Source organism: Numida meleagris, chromosome 5 (assembly GCF_002078875.1).
Source record: "Numida meleagris isolate 19003 breed g44 Domestic line chromosome 5, NumMel1.0, whole genome shotgun sequence".
NCBI lineage: Eukaryota > Metazoa > Chordata > Aves > Galliformes > Numididae > Numida > Numida meleagris.
This window is the reverse complement of record NC_034413.1, coordinates 54,298,114-54,317,098: the sequence shown is the minus strand read 5'-3', so window position 1 is coordinate 54,317,098 and position 18,985 is coordinate 54,298,114. Positions and strand designations below refer to the sequence as shown.

Genomic DNA, 18,985 nt, shown 5'->3' with positions numbered 1-18,985 from the left:
GTCAAGATTACAAACTGGTTGCATTAGAAAATGCTTTTCTTTACCAAGTCTTTTTTTTTCCCCCCCAAAGGAAAATATGTTTAGCAATATACATGCATAGAATCACAGCAAAAAGAAATATGGGTTGGAGGAAGAAAGTGAGTAGACAAAGATACATGCTGAACAGCTGGCTTCGGTTCTACTGTCTCCGTATGTTCCTCTTCAGAAGGAGCTAGTTTCACTTCAGAAGCAGAAGCCTTGTTAGTATGTTAGTATTTGTTATGCAGAAGTCAACGAACATCGGCAGTCAGTCAAGCAAGTGAGAGAGCTCCACAAACAATATATTTTCCTCACTGTATGTTCAGACTGCTTGGACTGAATTGGAAACATGTTTTATCTCAGTCACAACAGAAGATATTCTCTTAAATCTCATTTAGAAGAGTCTGTAAGAATAATTTCCCATGTATGATTTTCATACTTATGAAATATAGTAAGTATTATAATAATACTACTATAATATAATAAATATAAATATAATCCCTACTTCAAAATTGTAATGCTAATGGAAGAATTTAAGAAATAGATAATAGATAAGGTTTGTACCAATACATAAGCATCAAATACAAAGACTTGGAGTATTTTTTTTTTCATCATTTCTGCACTGTAGCTCTCTAGAAAAAGCCTAAACCTTTCCTCTCCAGTAATTTACATACAACTTGTTTGCAGCTATCCTACAAATTCCGCTTTTGGGGCCTGAAAAACTGAGTAAGTTCTGTTTAAAAACTCATTCAAGATTTGGGAAAAGTAGCATCCAACTATTGTTAGTCCACCCTTCAGCAGTTCCAATGATTTATTGCTTTATAACATCTTATGTCTTCCATACAGCTTGATTGACACAGCAGTTACAAATTCCAGTTTCACATCAATTCTATTCCTGGCATCCACTTTTGCTAGTTACTGTTGAAGCATAACGGGAATCTGGCATTGTCTTTCATACATAGAAATCTTCTGTTTGCCCAGTGCTTGCTAGAAAAGAACAGAGTTATAATACTTGACTTCCTTCAAGAATGTATTAATGTTTAATCTTCAGTGTTATTAAACAAAGCTCATCTCATGGGCAGAAGTACAAAGGACAAAGTATAAAATTTTATTAGAAGTAACTGAAAAGGAACACTTCTCCAAAATCCTTCCAGCTTGCTTCTGATCTTATTTTAAGAAATTGAGAAAATAAAACAGAAAAGTCCATCCACACAGTGTATTCGCTTCTTGGTTGTTCCTAATTTCCATGAATGAGGAAGCTATTGTCTTAAGTTCATAATAACGAGTAGTTTTGTGGACACCTGGGTAAAAGTGAATCTCACTGTCCAGTGAGTTGCCCAGAGGAGTCTCCAGAGGAAACAAGACACAAACTTCCTTTGAAAGCTTAATGTCCTCAAGTTACCTGAATATGATAAGCTCAACGTGATTTGCCATTATCTTTCAGAATACTAATTATACAAATTATACTAAAAATATGAATTATTTTTTAAGCTGTGAAATTCAGGTTTTACCTGGAAAATGAACATTTCAACACAAATCTTGATATAACGCTACAGAAGAAACAAAACAGGTTACAAGGACAATCTGAAATTAGACATCCATTACCTCCTGTCACATACATACATACACAAAAACCCAATACTTTGAAAAAAAAGTCGAAATTAGAAAAAGAAACACTTCAAAAATAAAGCTTAATGAGAACAATCAGATATAAATATTTAAGTGCGACCAGACAAAAATTACACATAATGCTACCACACACTAATCCAAGAGCAGCTCTGTTATGTAAGAGAAAGCTACTGTTAATTTTAATAACAATCACACAAGCCTAGAAAAAAAAAAAAGAAATCTCTCCTTACATTATTTATCTTCATAATTTGTGATTATGGAAGTGTTCACACTGCAAGAGTGAGCAACAGTAAAAAGCAGAACACTATCCAGTAATTCTACTCTAAATTTGAAAGCATCAAAGAGCACAACTTCCATACTCTCCAATTCTCCCTACAAACTTGTGGAATCTGAAATCCTTGTTATACAAATAGCCCTTGGAAAGGTTTTTAGCTGCCTATTTCTGCAATCAATAGGTTCAAAGCAAATTGAAACACACACTGCTAACAACGTTCTATCAACTAAGTCGAAAGAAAACCCTCATACTGTAAGAGCACTACACAGCAGTGAATTCTAGTGATTACAAGAAATTCTTGTAAACTTCTAGCCTGTTTTCTTAACATTTGATACCATTACTGTGTATCATTATCAAGTGCCTGCAGCTGTTCACAAGCTCAAGGCCTTAATGTAATCAGTAACAGGAGTTATCATAACAGAACTAATATAAAAAGGCTATTTATAGCCCAAGAATGTGCTCACTGAAAAATCCAATTCTGATCGCAAGGCAATCTACTATATCTTGTTTTTCTGTGGATGTAATACGAAGCTGAAAAGCAAACAGAGAGAAATACCCACGTGCAGCATATGCGTACCTATCAGAAATAGGCAGGAACAATCCACTAGTATACCAATTAGAAGCACAGGCACATCTCTAAGATAACCAATATACATTTCTCTCTCAAGATTTAAGTATTAAATATCATGAATGCTATTGGGCTAAATATGAGCTGATTAACTGTAAATGAATGTTCTGTGACTGAAGCATGAGAAAAGAAAGTTCATGCTGTTATCGGAGCAGAGGTCTAATTTCTTCTCCCTTTTAATTCCTCCTCCCACAACTGTCCTTCTTGAAAAATATTCTTTGGCCTGATTAGCATTTTTTTTAATCTTCCTGTTTGAGGTGACTCCTATCAGGACTTTAACATGAGAGGCTTACTTAATTAAGTATGCTGTCTTGAAGATTTCCCTTTATCTTCATTCCTAATTGAAGGCATTCATAAAGGAATTAATTCCCTTAGAAGTAATCATTTTAAACATGCTCAAGACAAACAAGGAGAATATGAGCAGTGGTCAACAGCCATCTCCTGCTTATCATTATGGGATTTTACCACTTGCTAGAGAAATATCCCATCTTGTTAATACAAATGATTAGCTGCTAGAAAACTTTGGAATCCCTAAGACCCAGAAACCCTAATGGAAGCTATATCACTACATCATTTGTATTAAAAAAAACCCTCAAATTCATTTTTGATTGTATGTAGACCAATCTGAAAGTAATGTCTCCTATTTATTTCCATGGAAACTACAACACATAAAAAGAGCACAATAACACTATGTGATAGAGCAAATTCTCAGCTACAAAATGCTATTTTTCAACATAGCCACCGCCTTTAGCTATGCATTTTCACCAGCGATGGACGAGACATCATGCCACGCTCATAAAAATCTGGTACAGTTTATGGAAAACCACTGTTGCTGTTGCTACTGCTGAAATGCACCACCTGCCACCTCACTGTGCTCACATCTACTGTTGGGTCTCCATAAATATTTAGCAAGCGTTTATGAATGTCAATGGGTGCCATTTTTTCCACATGGAGGAACTCAGTGGCACCTATTTGCTTCATACGCACTTCCACGTCAGATGCCACTTTGTCAGACTGCCTCTCTGCTGCCATCTGTCACACAGCAATAAAATGTAACAGGATACTGGTGGGAAGGTTCAACCTCTACTGCCATATCCCCACTATCTGTCTCTGACATTGTGGATCAATATAATAAAATTGGAGGTATTACTTTTGGAGCAGTCCTTGTAGCATAAAGATTACCTCTGCAAAGAGCAAAAAGATCATGAAGCAAAAATTAGGGGAGAAAAAAACCCAAACAAATATTGTATTAGTGGCTCTGGAGTTATCACACGACACAACAAATAAGTTCCCAGCTATCTATTGTAACTAACTGACAAGATGCACATGTATGAAGAATATAAAATTGTTTTACTAATCACAGATATTTAAGACTATTCTTTATGCATTGACAAGTTAATTCCACCTGGTAAAAATCAACCAGGCTTAATAATGATGTTTACATTATACTCTGTGTGCTTAAAATCTAAATTACTGTATTGCAGCAACATTTACATTAAGAAATATAATAAGAATATTCCTCAGCTTGTTCTTCAGTTCTCAAGTTCTGATTTGACAAACAATAACTCTCAGTACATCTGAACTGCAACAATCCAAGGATATTCTAAGATCTACACTAAAACTCATAACAGAAATTGAAGTTTGAGGTCCACTCTTCATTTAATACAAAATGCTAGGATAACAAGGCTTTACTTTAACAAAATCCTAAGATTTCTGATCATCCTATGTTAGTACCAAGTAGTTTACTACAGGTTTTACTATATACAGCAACTTTCTCTATCAGTTGCACAGCTTTTAAATCAAAGGAGGTGAAAGTTATAAACCTGACAGTCATCATATGATTAAGCTACAAGAAACACAAAACCTGTATCATTTCAAGTAATGTAACTGTCACTGACAACTTTCATCTCATCCAATACTTCCTAACTGTTAGATTGTCTACATTATAAAATTAGCAGAATATGAAATACAGCAGGTGTTTACAATACTAGTCAATAAGATGACAAAAGCAGATCAGAGAAGGACCACAGAGGCTTTACAAGGCAAGATGAAAAAACTGAGTAGAAATAAAATGAAGGGGAAAAAAACAACAAACACAAAACACATGGCACATGTCTTATTTTCATCTGTTGAAAGCAGAAACTGCTGTGGCACCAGAAAGAAAAAACGACCTATGGAGTTCTCACACAAATGCAGACATAAGCAAGCACATTTAAAATTTAAGTTTCAAAACACTGCTGTTTAAGTCTTTTAAGATTGTAACAAAAACAATACTTGGGGGAAGAGAAAATTCTCAATACTTTAGGAACAGTACAGTTTCAAAAGGCAGGCCTTTGAACAGCAATCCACATAATTTTTCAATATCCATCTTAATGATAGCCTAGAATAAATGATAAAAATTATGAATGTTATTATGCATTGTTCTAATTAACCCAAACTGTGCATCCTTTGAAGTCAGATGGAAATGTTTATCTCTTTGGAACAAAAGACAGCTCAGACAGCGTTCCATAAAGAGAAGATGCTATTAGCTTTCTGGTGCTATAATACTGTAGTTTGGCATCCCCTTCCCAAGGGTATCGCTCACTCACTGACAATGCCACCAATGAGAAGCTGCCTTAAAAAATATCTGTGTAGAAAATATGTATTTAATCATGGATCTGTCAATGAAAGGTGCACAGCTGCAACAGAATGGCCTAGCCTTCTCAGTTCTCCTGTCTTAATATCAGCTTTATATGAATGTAGCCATTCCTGGCATCACTTATGAGTAAGAACAATGTTAGTACCTACCACGTCTTCCTCCTGAAAATTATGAGGATTCAGGCTCCATTGGTCAGAGGTTAATCTCTTTAAGCCAAAGTGAATAAAGCTGAGTTATCAGAAGTAACTCAGCAACACTAAAGTGGAAGTTCCCTGCAGCTTCAGTGGGCTTTAACTGTCAAGTCTTTTGTACATTCAAAGAAACTGAGAGTGTTTTTTACCATTGACTGCTTCAGTGACCTCATAATTATATAGTACTTTGGAGAGATCGTGGAACCAAAATCTCAGGTGGTCAGCTCAGAATTCAAGAGATGAATACCAAAACATAGATTTCTGGAGAATCAGAGTTTATAAATTTACAGAGGTTTTCTTCACAAAGAATCTTCTGCAATGTACCAGGGGTTTCTTACTCTAAACATAACTTCTCAAATGATACAGGTGAGGCAGTTCATTGTACTGAGAAAACAGTCCTAACAGAGAACATACAAAACTTCAGTTTTGAATTTCAGGTTGATGAAGCCTAAAACAATCAAACTCAAAAGAATGATCAAAATCATTCAAATTTCACAAACATTGGCAAAAATAAGACCAGAATCTTTGACAGTACTGATGAATTGTTGGTTTTTTTTGAAGCTACGAATAAAAAAAAAAATAGTTCTGATGAAAGTGAATTAAACAACAGGCTTACCAAGGCAGTATCTTATTAACCAGCAGAGTTAGACTGACCTTGTCTTTTTGTTCATTAGAAAGGCGGAAAAAAAAAAAAGGGGGGGGAAAAAAGGGAAAAAAAAAAAGACATGCTATTTTTGTAAAGTTCGAATGTTTGCTTCGGTTGTTTTTGGACAGTAACAAAGTAACAAAGTACAAGGTTAATTTGTAATAACATTGAGGGTTGATCCCAAGTTCGACCGAAAGCAATTTCTTCTCTGCATAAAAAAAAAAAAATGCAATAATGAATGGACCAATGTGAAGATAAACTGCAAAAAGACAGGACATAAACATGGGATTATTTTGAAATTTTGCCAAGGTGATATTTCAGTTTATGCTAGGCCATTTGAATAGAAGCCAGACAATATTCTTTACTGCTAAATTCTGAAATTGTTCAGCCCTACCTCCTTATTTTTGTCTAAATAAACCTGTGACTTTATGCCAGTTTCGAGATGACTGGTCAAAGCACATAGGTGTGTGCATTAAAATGACAAGTTGTAATAGCACTCTAAATAATTTTAATCTAATGTAATAGCAACAAACCTCTCCTTGCTGGGAGGGAACAGCCCTTTAAACAAAGAACAGAGCCTGGAAACTAGAGCAAAAAACCACCAGCTGAGTCACTGCAAAAGAGAGACCAACTTAATCTGGTCTCATATAAGAGACCTTGAATAAAAATCTTGAGCTCTTTAAGTTGGTTCTGTGTAGAATGTTTTTTTTCTGTTAATCCGTAAACTGGTTGGAAAGATTTTTCCCCTTCCCTTCTGCCTCTCAAACTGTCTTTTTTGTGTAATTTAAGGGTAAGACATGTTTAGGAGCTGGAAGGAAAAAAGACTAAGAACTGATAAAAGAGAAGTGTGCAATGCTCTCCAGCCCAGAAAGAAATCTGGCAAGAAACAGACGGACTGGAATTACAGAGTAAATTTAACTAACGCATCTTTTTGTTGGAAATGATATTTCAACCCTAAGGGAGTTAAAAATAGTGCAAACCCTGGAGCAAAGCTATTTAAACCACAGTTTCCAGACCTCCTTACATCTAATACAAGCATTGAAAGTAAATATATAAAAAATAATGATGGGTACTGATGGCATCACCTTCCAGTACTCATCAGTTAAGGGTGTTCAGACACAATTTTGTGCACAAAGTAGGTGGAAGAGACTAAGAGGAGATGGAAGTGCCTCACCACTTCACATTTGTATCCTACAAGGACAGATTTTTTCCCTTCAAGTGAAAAATGCACATTAGATGCTATAGCATACTTTTCAGTGTAAGAACAAACAAAAGAATTATTAACTTGATAGTTCAACTAAGAGTATAGGAAAAAAAAAACATGAGAAAGAGTTCCTATCCCTCAAAACTTGAAAACAGAAGAAATGGCTACTGTGAGGAAATACAGACACAAACTAGACCTTGTCCACACACAGATTATACACACTAACATAATTATACTAATAAGCATTCATTTATTTACCCAGAAAAAAGTTTAACTTAGCACAAAAACAGAAAATAAAAACTACTGGCTTTCAAATTAAGTACTAAAAGCATTAGAGTAGCAGCAAAGTTAGTCAATATAATAAATCATATACACCAGATTAACATTCCAAAAAGTACTTGCTTGAAAATCTATCAATTATTACGTGTCATTAAAGTGCTTGGGCTTTTGCATGGTTTAAAAGACAAGAGAATACAAGAGTATTTCAGCCAACAAATCTATCACGAAACCTTAAGTACCATATCCTTAGCAATTTATGTCTGTTAATAGAATTATCTGTAAAATTTTCAAGAATAAGGTTTCAAGAGGGCACACTAGAAGACCCTGAATTATAACAGTAAAAAAAATAAAAATTTTACTCCGATGGCAACAGTCAAAGCTCAATATAAATCATAAAATTAGAACAGCAAACATTAAAAGAAACATCCACTCTTTGCCATAAAGTTCCTCTTAATCCTTTGCCAAAGAGCTCTACGTGAAAATCTTTGTTAACACAAAAAAGGCAAGTGACATTCAACTGCAAGCTCCAAAAGTAATGCCTCCTGTCTTATTATGTTGGCCCACATCATCAGAGGCAGTGGTATGGCAGTAGAGGTTGAACCATGGAAGGGTGTATGAAGCAAAAAGGCGTCACTGAATTCCTCCACGTGGAAAAAATGGCACCCATTGACATTCATCAATGCTTGCTGAATGGAGTGCAGTGAGGTGGTGGTGGTGCATTTCAGCAGCACATTTTTACAAGAATGGCATTTAGTCTCTTGTTCATCGCTGGAGAAAATGCATAGCTAACTATGGTGACTATGTTGAAAAATATAGTGTGTTGTAGCTGAGAATTTGCTCTATCAGATAGTGTTATTGCGCTCTTTGTATGCGCTTTAGTTTCCGTGGAAATAAATAGGAGGCATTACTTTCATGTTGATCTACATACAATCAAATATGTATTTGAAGGTTTTTTTTATACAAATGATTTCCTGGAAAGAACATTATGGGAGTGTATTTGGATTCTAAATGATAAAAATATCTACTTGTTCAGAATATAAATAAAGACAAAAGAGGCAAGAAAATATAACAACAAAAAAAAAAAAAAGTATTCTTTCCCTTGAGATTCACTTCAGATTTATTTTTGCACTTCTAATTGAATTTAAAGAAACAAGGCACTAATTACCTTGAACTACTTTTGTGATGAAATACTTTTTTGGCTTATCCTTGAACAGGTTAAGAACTGGCAATCCAGTGCAAATTATTCAGGTTTTGCTTTCAGGAAGACTTAAAAAGTAAGCTTTTAAACTATAGTAACTTGGTTTTAGTTCATTTGACCACAGAAAGCTGGAAGTTTACTAATGAATGGAAAGTTATAATTTCCTACACTAAACATTTTCCCCTTCTTATATCCATTTTGATCTTAATTAGAGACAACAGTACCAGTTATTAATTTTGAAAATTAAAACAGCAAATGCACGACTGTTTTACACATTCAGTTCCTTGACAGTTCTTACAGAACATGGACTCCAAGACACAATTAGTTCTCCATATGTGAGCTCACAGGTTTCATCTAATAACAGCCAACACCTCAAATAGTGTCAAGAAAGGAAATATTTCCCACTATGCATCTAGCTGACTGTGCTGTGTTGGGCATGAGGGGAAAGCCCTCCTCCCCCCCCTTTTTTTTGTCCTTCTCAAATAAAAGTCTTATGCTCTGAACATAAAATTCAGTTTATCTGAGCATCTATACATACTATAAAATCACAGAATCATAAGGGTTGGAAGGGATCTATGGAGGTCATCTAGTCCAACACCACTTCCAAAACAGGTTGCAGAGGAAAGTGTTCAGGAAGCTTCTGAGTATCTCCAGAGAAGGAGACTCCACTATTTCTCTGAGCAGTTTGTTTCAGGGCTCTGTCATCCTCAAAATAAATAAGTCTTTCCTCATGTTCATATGGAACTCCCTATGTTCCAGGTTGAGCCCACTGCTCCTTGTACTGTTGCTGAGCACTTAAAAGAGCCTGGTCCCATTCTCTTAACACCTGCCCTTTAGATATTTGTAATCATAAGCAAGACGCTCCAGGTTCCTCATCATCTTTGTGGCCCTCCACTGGACTCCCTCTAGAAGTTACCTGTTTTTTTGGACAATATTCCAGATGTGGCCTCACCAGGACAGAGTAAAGGGGGAGGATCACATCCCTTGACCTGCTTACAATGCTCTTTTTAATGCATTCCATTGGCCTCTTAATGCATCCCATGATGCCAGTGGCCTCCCTGGCCACATGGGCACACTGCTGGCACATAGTTAACCTGTTTTCCAACACAATATCCAGATCTTTCTCTGCAGAGCTCCTTTCCAGCTGCTCAGCCCCTAACCTGTACTGATGCATGCAGCTATTCCCCTTCAGGTGTAGGACTCTGCACTTGTCCTTCTTGAACATCATAAAGTTCCTGTCTGCCCAACTCTCCAGCCTCTCTAGGTCTCGCTGAATGGCAGCACAGCCTTCTGCTGTGTGTCAGCCACTTCTCCCAGCTTTGTATCCTCAGCGAACTTGCTGAAGGTTCATTCTATCCCTTCATTCAGGTCGCTGATGAAGATGTTGTACAAGACAGGACCCTGGGGAATATCTCTAGCTACAGACTCCAAGTAGACTCTGCACCACTGATCACAACACTCTGAGCTCTGCCAGTCAGACAGTTCTCAATCCACCTCACTGTCCATCGGTCTATCCCACACTTCCTGAGCTTACTTTTGAGGATGTAATGGGAGACAGTGTCAAAAGCCTTGGAGAAGTCAAGGTACACAACATCCACTGCTCTCCTCCCATCTTCTCAGCCAGTCACAATATCATAGAAGGCTACCAGATTGGTCAAGCATGACTTCCCCCTGGTGAATCCATGTTGACTACTCCTGATAATCTTCTTTTCATCCACTTGCTTGGAGATGACATCCAGAATAAGCTGCTCCATCAAATACAATGAAATTTATATCAAGAGCACTCAATACCCTTCTACTTTTCTTCTAAGGACACCAAACTTGGTGATTCCATACAGAGTAGATTATACAATCCACAAAATGGTTTTACTATCCATACATTCAGCTGTTGATTTCATTTCCACATTACCCTCTTAAGGATGAGGATATTAAAAAGTGAAAGTCACTCCCCTCCGTGGTACATCTCAAAGTTCCCGTTCCCAAACACAGGTGTGATCAGCTCCATGGGACCATGCCACAGTTAGGTCTAGTTTCCTTGACAAAGGAAGAGGGGCAAAGGGACCCATGGATCCACACTCTGGGAAGGAGTTGGGGGTGGGGGGGGAAGGAAAAGGTAGGGAGATGGGGATGGACAAAGGAAAACAATGGCAATGAGCTAAGGGAAAAAAATCTACTTTACTAAATATAGTAGTGGAATGTGAGATGACACAATATAATAAAAAATGATTGGAATTGAAGCAAATAAATAAAATGAGAGAGTTTCCAAAATGGAAGTCCTTACTCCAATGCTGTAGGTGAAGTGGCCAGGGAGCAAAGAGGGAAGACTCGTGACTCCCAGTCCATTTTATCTTTCCCTCTGAACAGAAAACGGAAACAGAAAATTGAAGTCTTCTGGGAGTTGTAGTTCGTACTTTTCTTCTGAGACCAAGAGACCAGAAATATCGACAATCCACAGAACTGCAGCATTAACTCTTTATTTTCCAGTACACTGCATGATGCTATGGTGAGGAATATCAATGAAAAACCATAAAACCATGACAATCATCTCCATGAAATGCTCCACTGAGAAGAAGGCAGTTGTGGCACAGGTCTGCATGTCTCAGCATGTTCAGTCCAGGTTTCTTCTTTCCATTCCTAGTTCCCCTTCTGGGATAACCAAATTTTGTCACTATACTGACTCTATACTATCACTTCCTATTTTTATCCCCATAATTTCCCTCTCACTTCTTTTTTAAAAGAAAGAGAGAGAGAGAGAGAGAGAAGGAGAGGAAGGGAGGAGGAGAGGAAGAGAGGAGGAGAGGAAGGGAGGGAGGAAGGAAATAGTCAAGTTTGCCTGTGAAAGTAAGCTTGTTTTAATTACTGTTAACATGTCAGGATTATGAGTCTTAGAGGATATAACACAAAACACTTCCCAAATGGAGGAGAAATAAGGAGACCAACAGCTGTGTTGATGAGGCAGATTGAACAATGTTCAGACACACAGATGTCCCACTTCCCAAGCACAGAGGCAACCCACTATTCTGCTGTGTGGCTTTTACCATTTTGCTTTTACAAACTTATTTCCAGTAAGTCAGCCCCAGAAACAGACATGTTGCTCAAGCAGCATGTTCAATGTTTTAAGAGGTTCATGGTACAGATCATGAAAAGACAGTAAGAATTTCAGCTTAGAAAAACAAGAGTTCAAAATAATATTAGTAATATATTTTGAAAAAGAAAGATATTTAAGTATTCCATCCCTTCAGATATCATAGATGTTATGAGAGTCATAATGTCACTGATAGATATTTCTGACAACTTCTTTTATTCCCTAGAAATAGAATATCTTTTCTGGAGATAAAAATAAGACAAAAGAGTTGTACACTCTTTTTTTTATTTTAGAACCACATATTTTGGTAATAGTTACCTATTAGACATAAGTAGAAACTCACTCTGCAATTTTTCTTTATTATTCCTGAAATTAAAAGCATAGCACAAACTAAATCAGAAAGAAAGCAATCTAAAATAAGAAGAATTGAAAACATATGTAGATCATCACAGAGGCAGCAGAAAATATTCAAATATTCTGGCAGCTGTCAACACTGTATACAAAGAACAAAAAAGTAGTAGAAGAACACAAAAAAAGAGTGCTTAAGTTTAGCTCACTTCTCTGAAAAGTTAGGAAACTGCAACAGTAATATGTGTGACCTTGGGGCTATATTCAGTTTGAGGTTTCAGTATACATTGATTAGGTGCGTGCAGACAGAGTTGTTGCAAAGTAGACAAAACCAGAACATGGTATGGAAATACCATGCTTCCAAGCACGGCCTCCACAGCCAACTGTTAGAAGTCAAAGCCAAAGCCAGTTTGCTCCTCCTATTCGCAGACCTACTTAGCATTCACTCCCTCTCCTTTTCACAGTTAAGTAATTTCATGAAGATATTGGAAGACTTCAACTTGAATCTCAGATAAACGAGTTTAACTCAATAGTTGCCATATGGACTTAGACTTTAATAACATTAGATTAATAACAAGACCAGTCATGTTGAGTCTGACAAATGGTCTACCTAGCCCAGTGCCATTTCTCCAACGGTGGCCGTACGCAGACACCTAGGTAAAAGGCTTTTCAACAGTAACTATGATCTTGTAAAAATGCTTCCAGAAAACACAAAGACTCTAAATTTTTAGGCACTCTGGAAAATGGATCAGGCCCTCCATGCATGCTATTATTGTTTTAACTCACCTTGTCAAGTAAACCAGCTGTCCTTGATCCTGCTTCTACCAGAGAGCACTACATTCTTTAGTGGAAAACCAGGAGAAACGGAAGGACTGCAAGGAGAAACTGTCATAAAAGGTATAACAAGAGTGCTTAAGAAGAAACAGAAGTGAAATCTGTGAAGCCAGGCACTTTAGCTTCTGAGAGCCTGAAGCTTACAATTAGCTGGCTTAACTGATCATGCCAGTCAGTAATTTTAATCATGATAGGCCACAAAAGCAGACAGTTGACCTTTGCATATTAATTCGTGCTTGGGAAATCTATACCTTTCAGTTGCAAACAAAAAGATTACCTCAGTGAGAGCAATTTAAGCCAGCAATATGAGTAATTTGAACTAATTTTTTAAACGTGGCTTCCAGTCCTTATGTTCTGAAAGATGGTGTTTTTCCTGCCTCTGTGAAAAGGCTATGAATACTTCAGCCTTGCCTAGGCATGAAACTAGCATGACTCTACCCTACTGTATCAGCCATGTTTACATATAAACTGACAAGAAATACTTCAAATTAGTGCTGTTGTAGGAAAGAACAAAAAGCAATATAAATAATCCAGAAAGCCACCACAGTTATTTTTAGAGAATATGTAATGCATGGCAAGATAGAATCTGTGGAGTTTACCACACATGGGAGAGGGGAGGGAAAAAAAAAAGAAAAATGTTTCTCATTAAGGCATCAACCCAGAAATTTGCTAGTTAAGTCTCTAGCGTCTGTTCTTTACAGCAGGTGCACAGCCATGCTGGTCACCTTCAGAAAAGTCAGTACAATTACAAGAAACTTTAACTTCTATACAAATTAATGATGGAAAATGAAAAAAAAAAAACTGAATAAATATGAGCAGTATAAGCTTTTACATCTCCATTATTGTCCCTAAAATTATTAAAAGAGAGACCTCACAGACCACCGAAACACAGAATGTGAAAGAAGTAGCACCCTTAATCGCATGAATGCTCCATGTTAGAATTCTTTCCAGTCTCAAAAAAAAAAAAAAAAGAAGAGAGAAATGAGAAAGGCAAGTTTTTAAAGAGTAAAACAAATCTTCAACATCAGCGATCTCCATTAATCGGAAGCTCTTCCTCTTTATCCTCTGTCCCTGCCTGGGACAAGGAATACACTGCACAAAGAGCACCACCAGGTCTGTGGGTCTGCGGGTCTGTCCTCTCACAACTCCCCTTTGCTTACATTTTAGGGTATTTGTAGAAGCATAGTAACAAGACACATGTTGTACACATGAATAACAATAATTATAAACATGTGTACAAAACATACACAGATATACACTTATATATAATATCAACCACGCACATGCATACAAAATGTAGCCATGTACGCAGCATTTATTCCCTCCCTGGCAGTTTCTTTTTCATTCAATTATCCTAGTAAAATTAGACCTCCAAATAAAAGGAGCTGTTCAGTGATTGTCAAAAACCTCCATCCTATAGCACTAATGACAGTAATTGAAGGTAGAGAGGACGAAAGAAATTAACTTCTCATTTAAGGATGTAAAATACTGTCTGCCCCTCGTTCCACTTCATCCAAAAAAACTGCACAGGCACATTTACGGTCTGTGAAAGAACAGTCAATTTCTAAGTCACAGATTCTGAAACCACCTTTTCTATAACCAGTAATGATCTATTCAGAAAATTACACCAAATTACAGAAATATGGAACATCCTTATTAGAAAAATATTTTAATAAGTAACTTGGGTTTTCTTCAACCCTTCACAAAACCAATTTAGTAATTGTCAAATGATAATTTATAAATCTTACCTGTTTAGTTCTAGAAGTTGCCTTGGGCAACAGACTTGCTGACAAAACTGATGCAAATGGAGAACAACACAGCTCAGGAAAAGGATTTGGAATCGATGGGATTTCCAAAACCTCGCCGTCTGTCTTTTTTCTCCTGTTCAATAAAATACAGAATAATGACTGTCACAAAAACTGCCATTAAAATTGCAGTAATCAACTACACTGCGTGCCTTATTAAGGCACCAATACTCTGATAGTTGCTGGTTGCAGCAATTAGCTTTTATGTGCGGTTATTTTTTAATCAGTAGGCTGAATCTATTAACATACAGTGCTTAACTCTACTTGAAAGCAATCCAAGAATTCAGCTCTGAATATAAAGTTGTTTGAATACGTGTAAGTCTTTGCAGAGTAAGAGCACTGATATATTTATATTGGCTCCTAAGGACATTGGTAAATATTTTGTTGTTCCTGTACTCATGCCATTCCCTATGTACAAATATTACAACAGCAGATGCATGTAACTTCTCAGTAATACTTCCCAAGCACATCGCAACTATATATTAAACAAACTGAAACTTTTTTTTCCTCCAGAATCAGGAGGTAAAGTGATTGACAAGACAGAACAGTGCAGAGCAATACACTCACTTCTATCTCCGATTACTTTTGTGTTTGAACCTCCATAGCTCCATCTAAAAACAAACATCTCAGTAGCTTCTGGCGACTTAAATCTAATTGTGTCACAAATATCAGCAAGCAGCACTTGCAAGAGTTGGGAAGATAATCACTACTGTACTTGCAGAAGAGCTCCATTAGGCACTAGCTCAAAGTATTGCTTTAATAACATGGTGATGATGCTGCATTACGGGACATGGTTGTCTCACACAGAAAATATCAAGGAGTACTTTTTCTGCTTGATTTCACTCAGGGAGCAGAACCCAAAGCACTCCAGATATTTTAGTCTGTCAACACATAAACAGATTCTTCTGCACGTGTGAGCTGATAGCTCCAAGCTTAATATTTAACTTCATTACATTCATCATTGTTGTTCTAGATTTCGCATCCTGACTGGTATAAAAGTATGGAAAGCCCTCAGAGTACAGTAACAGTGTGGAATGGCAATTGTTCTCTTTCTGGAAACCCACGCAGCACATTCACTTAAAGTGGTATCTAGCATTAAGAAAAAGTGAAAACTATTCGAATGCAGTCTTTCAATACATCCTGAACTCCAGCCTATCAAAACTGATCAGATGCGTCATAAAAAGCTCACACTTTCCTCGACCAAAAGCAGAGCCTTGAAGAGTCAGCCCCAGCGGTCCCGGCCGCACGGCGCTGCCGCTGCCCGCAGCCCGGCGGCACGAAGGGGGCTCGCTCCGCCCGGCGCTGCCCGCAGCCGCCGCTGTCAGGGAGGAGCGGCTCGCTTCGCTCTGAGCGGGCAACGCCGCCTCTCTTCACCTCAAACTGAGAAACCTCTTCTAAGAAAGGGGGACAGCGGGAGATACGCCCGCAGCGGGAGATGCTCCGCATGAACCGCATTTCGCAAAACCCCACCTAGCAACTTTTCAGTGCGTGCCGGGCCCAGAAGCTGGGACCGGGAGCCCTCCCGCCCGCCTTTAACTCTCCCCTCAGCGCCAGCCCCTCTCGCAGCGGAGCTGAGCATTTGCAGCACCGCGAGGCAACTTCGAACCCCGCGCAAGCCGGGCCGGGCCGCCCCTCCCTCCGCAGCGCCCTCCCGCCGGCCCCCAGCCTCACCTGTCGGGGGGGGACGGCGGCGGGTTCCCGCTCGGAGCCCGGGGGAGCGGCCTCGGGGAGCGCACGGCGCCGCGAGAGCCACCGCCCGCGGGCTCTGCCGCCCGCCCGGCGCCGTGCGGTGCACCGGGCCACGGGGCGGCCATCGGCGGCGGGGACGTCCCGGCTGCGCGCGGGAGGCACGTCGGCCAGCGGCCCCGGCGCCGCCGGGCGCAGGCTGCTCTGCTGCGGAGGAGGGAGGAGGTGGAGGGGAGGGGGTAAGCGCCGCCCGGGCGGCGAGCGGTACCGAGCGCCTTCCCCGGCACACACGTGCGCGGGCGGCGGCGGGGGCGGGCGGCCGCCGGCTCCGCGCTGCAGCGGGCAGGAGGAGGAGGAGGCGGCGGCGACCCGTGCCCTCTCGGCTGCCTCTTCCAAGGCGGCGGGACCAGGCGGCCCGGGCAGGTGCGCGGCCCCGGAGCCACCCGCCCCCCTCGGGGCATCGGGACGGGTCGGGGCTGCGCGAGGGGGCTCCCCGCTCCGCGCCTCAGGAGGCGGCGCGCGGCCGAGCCTCGAGCCCCGGGTACCGCTCGCCGCGGGCCTCGGCCTCTGCGCCTGATCGCTGAGGTAACGCTTCCCCGGTCGTTGTTTGTCACCTCGGCCGCCCCTTGTGCCGCGGTGGGACCCGCCGCTGCTGCCGTCTGCGGCCAACCTGCCCTGGCAGCGTTCTCAGCGCCTTACAGGTCATTAAGTGAGCTGCCCAATCCCTCTGCGAGGTCGGGAATTCGCGATTACGCCTTGCAGAAATATGGAGTGAGCAAAGCTGGGAAATAAAGCCATTACCTTAGTGCCGAGCAGGCAGCTTGGGGAAGAGCTGGGTTCCCAGCCAGGCTGAGGGCACGTGTTCGGCCTCAGCTCCCCCAGAGCAGAGCGGGAAGGTTGCTCCCTGTGGGGAAGCTCCGGCCCTGCTTTAGCTACACACGGTGCTATCTGTGTGGCAGTTCCACGGCTGTTCATGTCAGGGTTCATCCTATTACAAAATGAAAATACCCCCTCGACGTGTGAAGAACAGTTTCACAGCATGAAACAGAATGTGTAGAATCACGTAAGCCATTGAACAGGATGGAAAGGTAAAATAATTCAGAGGTTGGGCTCAAGCCCTGGCAGAAACAGCTGTATGTAGAAACCTGATTTTCCTTGGCTCTCTCAGAAGCAGAACTGACATCTCAGATTGGTGAGAATAGAGAGTGCTTTGGGATAAACATGTTTTTCTGTTTTCCTGAGCCCACTGAAGAAATCCTCACACACAAGCCAAAATTTTCAATTGGAGAAAGATATGGGTTTTTTTTTTCCCTGAAATAGAAGCAATAATCACAGTTTTCATTTTAGCTGAGTTGCAGATGATTTTGCAGGACTTTTTTTTTTTTTTTCAATGAAACTAAGGATCCCTTGTCTGCGGAACAGTTCATTCTGTGTTCTGCTGACAGCAGAAGTGCAAGTGTGAGTTGATTGAGAATTCTTTTATACAGAGACTGGCAAACAGATCTGGAATTTTACACTGTCAGATGATTGATTTGATTTGTTTGTTGCTTGCAAAGAGCTATCTTTTTATACATTTGCACAGGCCAGACTAATTTTGTCTAACTGATTCACTGGTGTATATATATGTGGCATACAAAGTTTCACTTTCTTCAAAAGATTAGGAGGAAGGACAACTGTGTGTGTGTTCTGGGTGGAAAATTGGGCTCAGGAAGAGATAAGAACCTTCCAGCAGCAATTGTATGCTGATAATAATCAGCATTTAAAAAGTTCAACCAGGAAAAGAAAGTATGTCTTGAGTTTTCACCCTGTCTGTGCAACTTATTTCATAGCTACAAACCGATGTACATTGTAGACTTTTGTGCCTTAGGCTTCATCACATAATTGCTTTTAAATGGAAAGGAAATAGAAAAACACAATTAGAATATTATCAAATAAATACTTATTTGCTTCAAAATAACTAACTTTCTAATGAGTCACAGCGGCAAGAGTCACTTGTAGGAAAAGATCTACAAAAATGAAACGCTGTTATAGTTTCACTCAAATGTAGTGATTTCAGAAACAGTCTTCTTGTAGACCGTCCTTGTGCTTTTCTTTCTGTACTTTTTTCTCAAACGAGAAAATACAGTCATCACAAAGCTGAGGCACAGAAAGACCTAAGGGATTGCTCCAGTGTAGCATAGGAAGCATTATGTAGATGAGAATGTGGAACTAACTCTCTCCTTTCAAACAACTGTAAGAATAAGAGATATTGCCAGAGCTTGACTGAAGGAATCTGAGAGCATTTGACCTAGACTCCGTTTGAGAGTAACATTTTAATTCTCTCTTTGAACAAGTACAAACCCAGTAATTGCTGAACAATTAATAATGCTGGTACTAAAAGGCTAGCACATTTCTGCTAGGTCCTAGCACCAAAATACTTCTTGAACTGTGTGAATTGGCTTAATTTTTGTCATAAATACACCTAAGCTGCCTAGTCTATTTTTTGATGCTTAGAATGAGGGTTATTCTACTGCAGAAACTAA

The 18,985-nt window shown here is 39.6% G+C and overlaps 1 protein-coding gene across 1 annotated transcript in view; it reads right to left on the bottom strand.

Moving 5' to 3' along the window:
• GRB14 (growth factor receptor bound protein 14) overlaps nt 1-16,591 on the bottom strand; it is a 65,157-nt gene extending 48,566 nt beyond the window's left edge. Inside the window, exons 1-2 of the mRNA XM_021398791.1 lie at nt 16,449-16,591; nt 14,721-14,853 (exon numbers count right to left, since the gene is read on the bottom strand). Coding sequence (XP_021254466.1) covers nt 14,721-14,853; nt 16,449-16,591 — 276 coding nt within the window. The remainder of the gene's footprint in view (nt 1-14,720; nt 14,854-16,448) is intronic.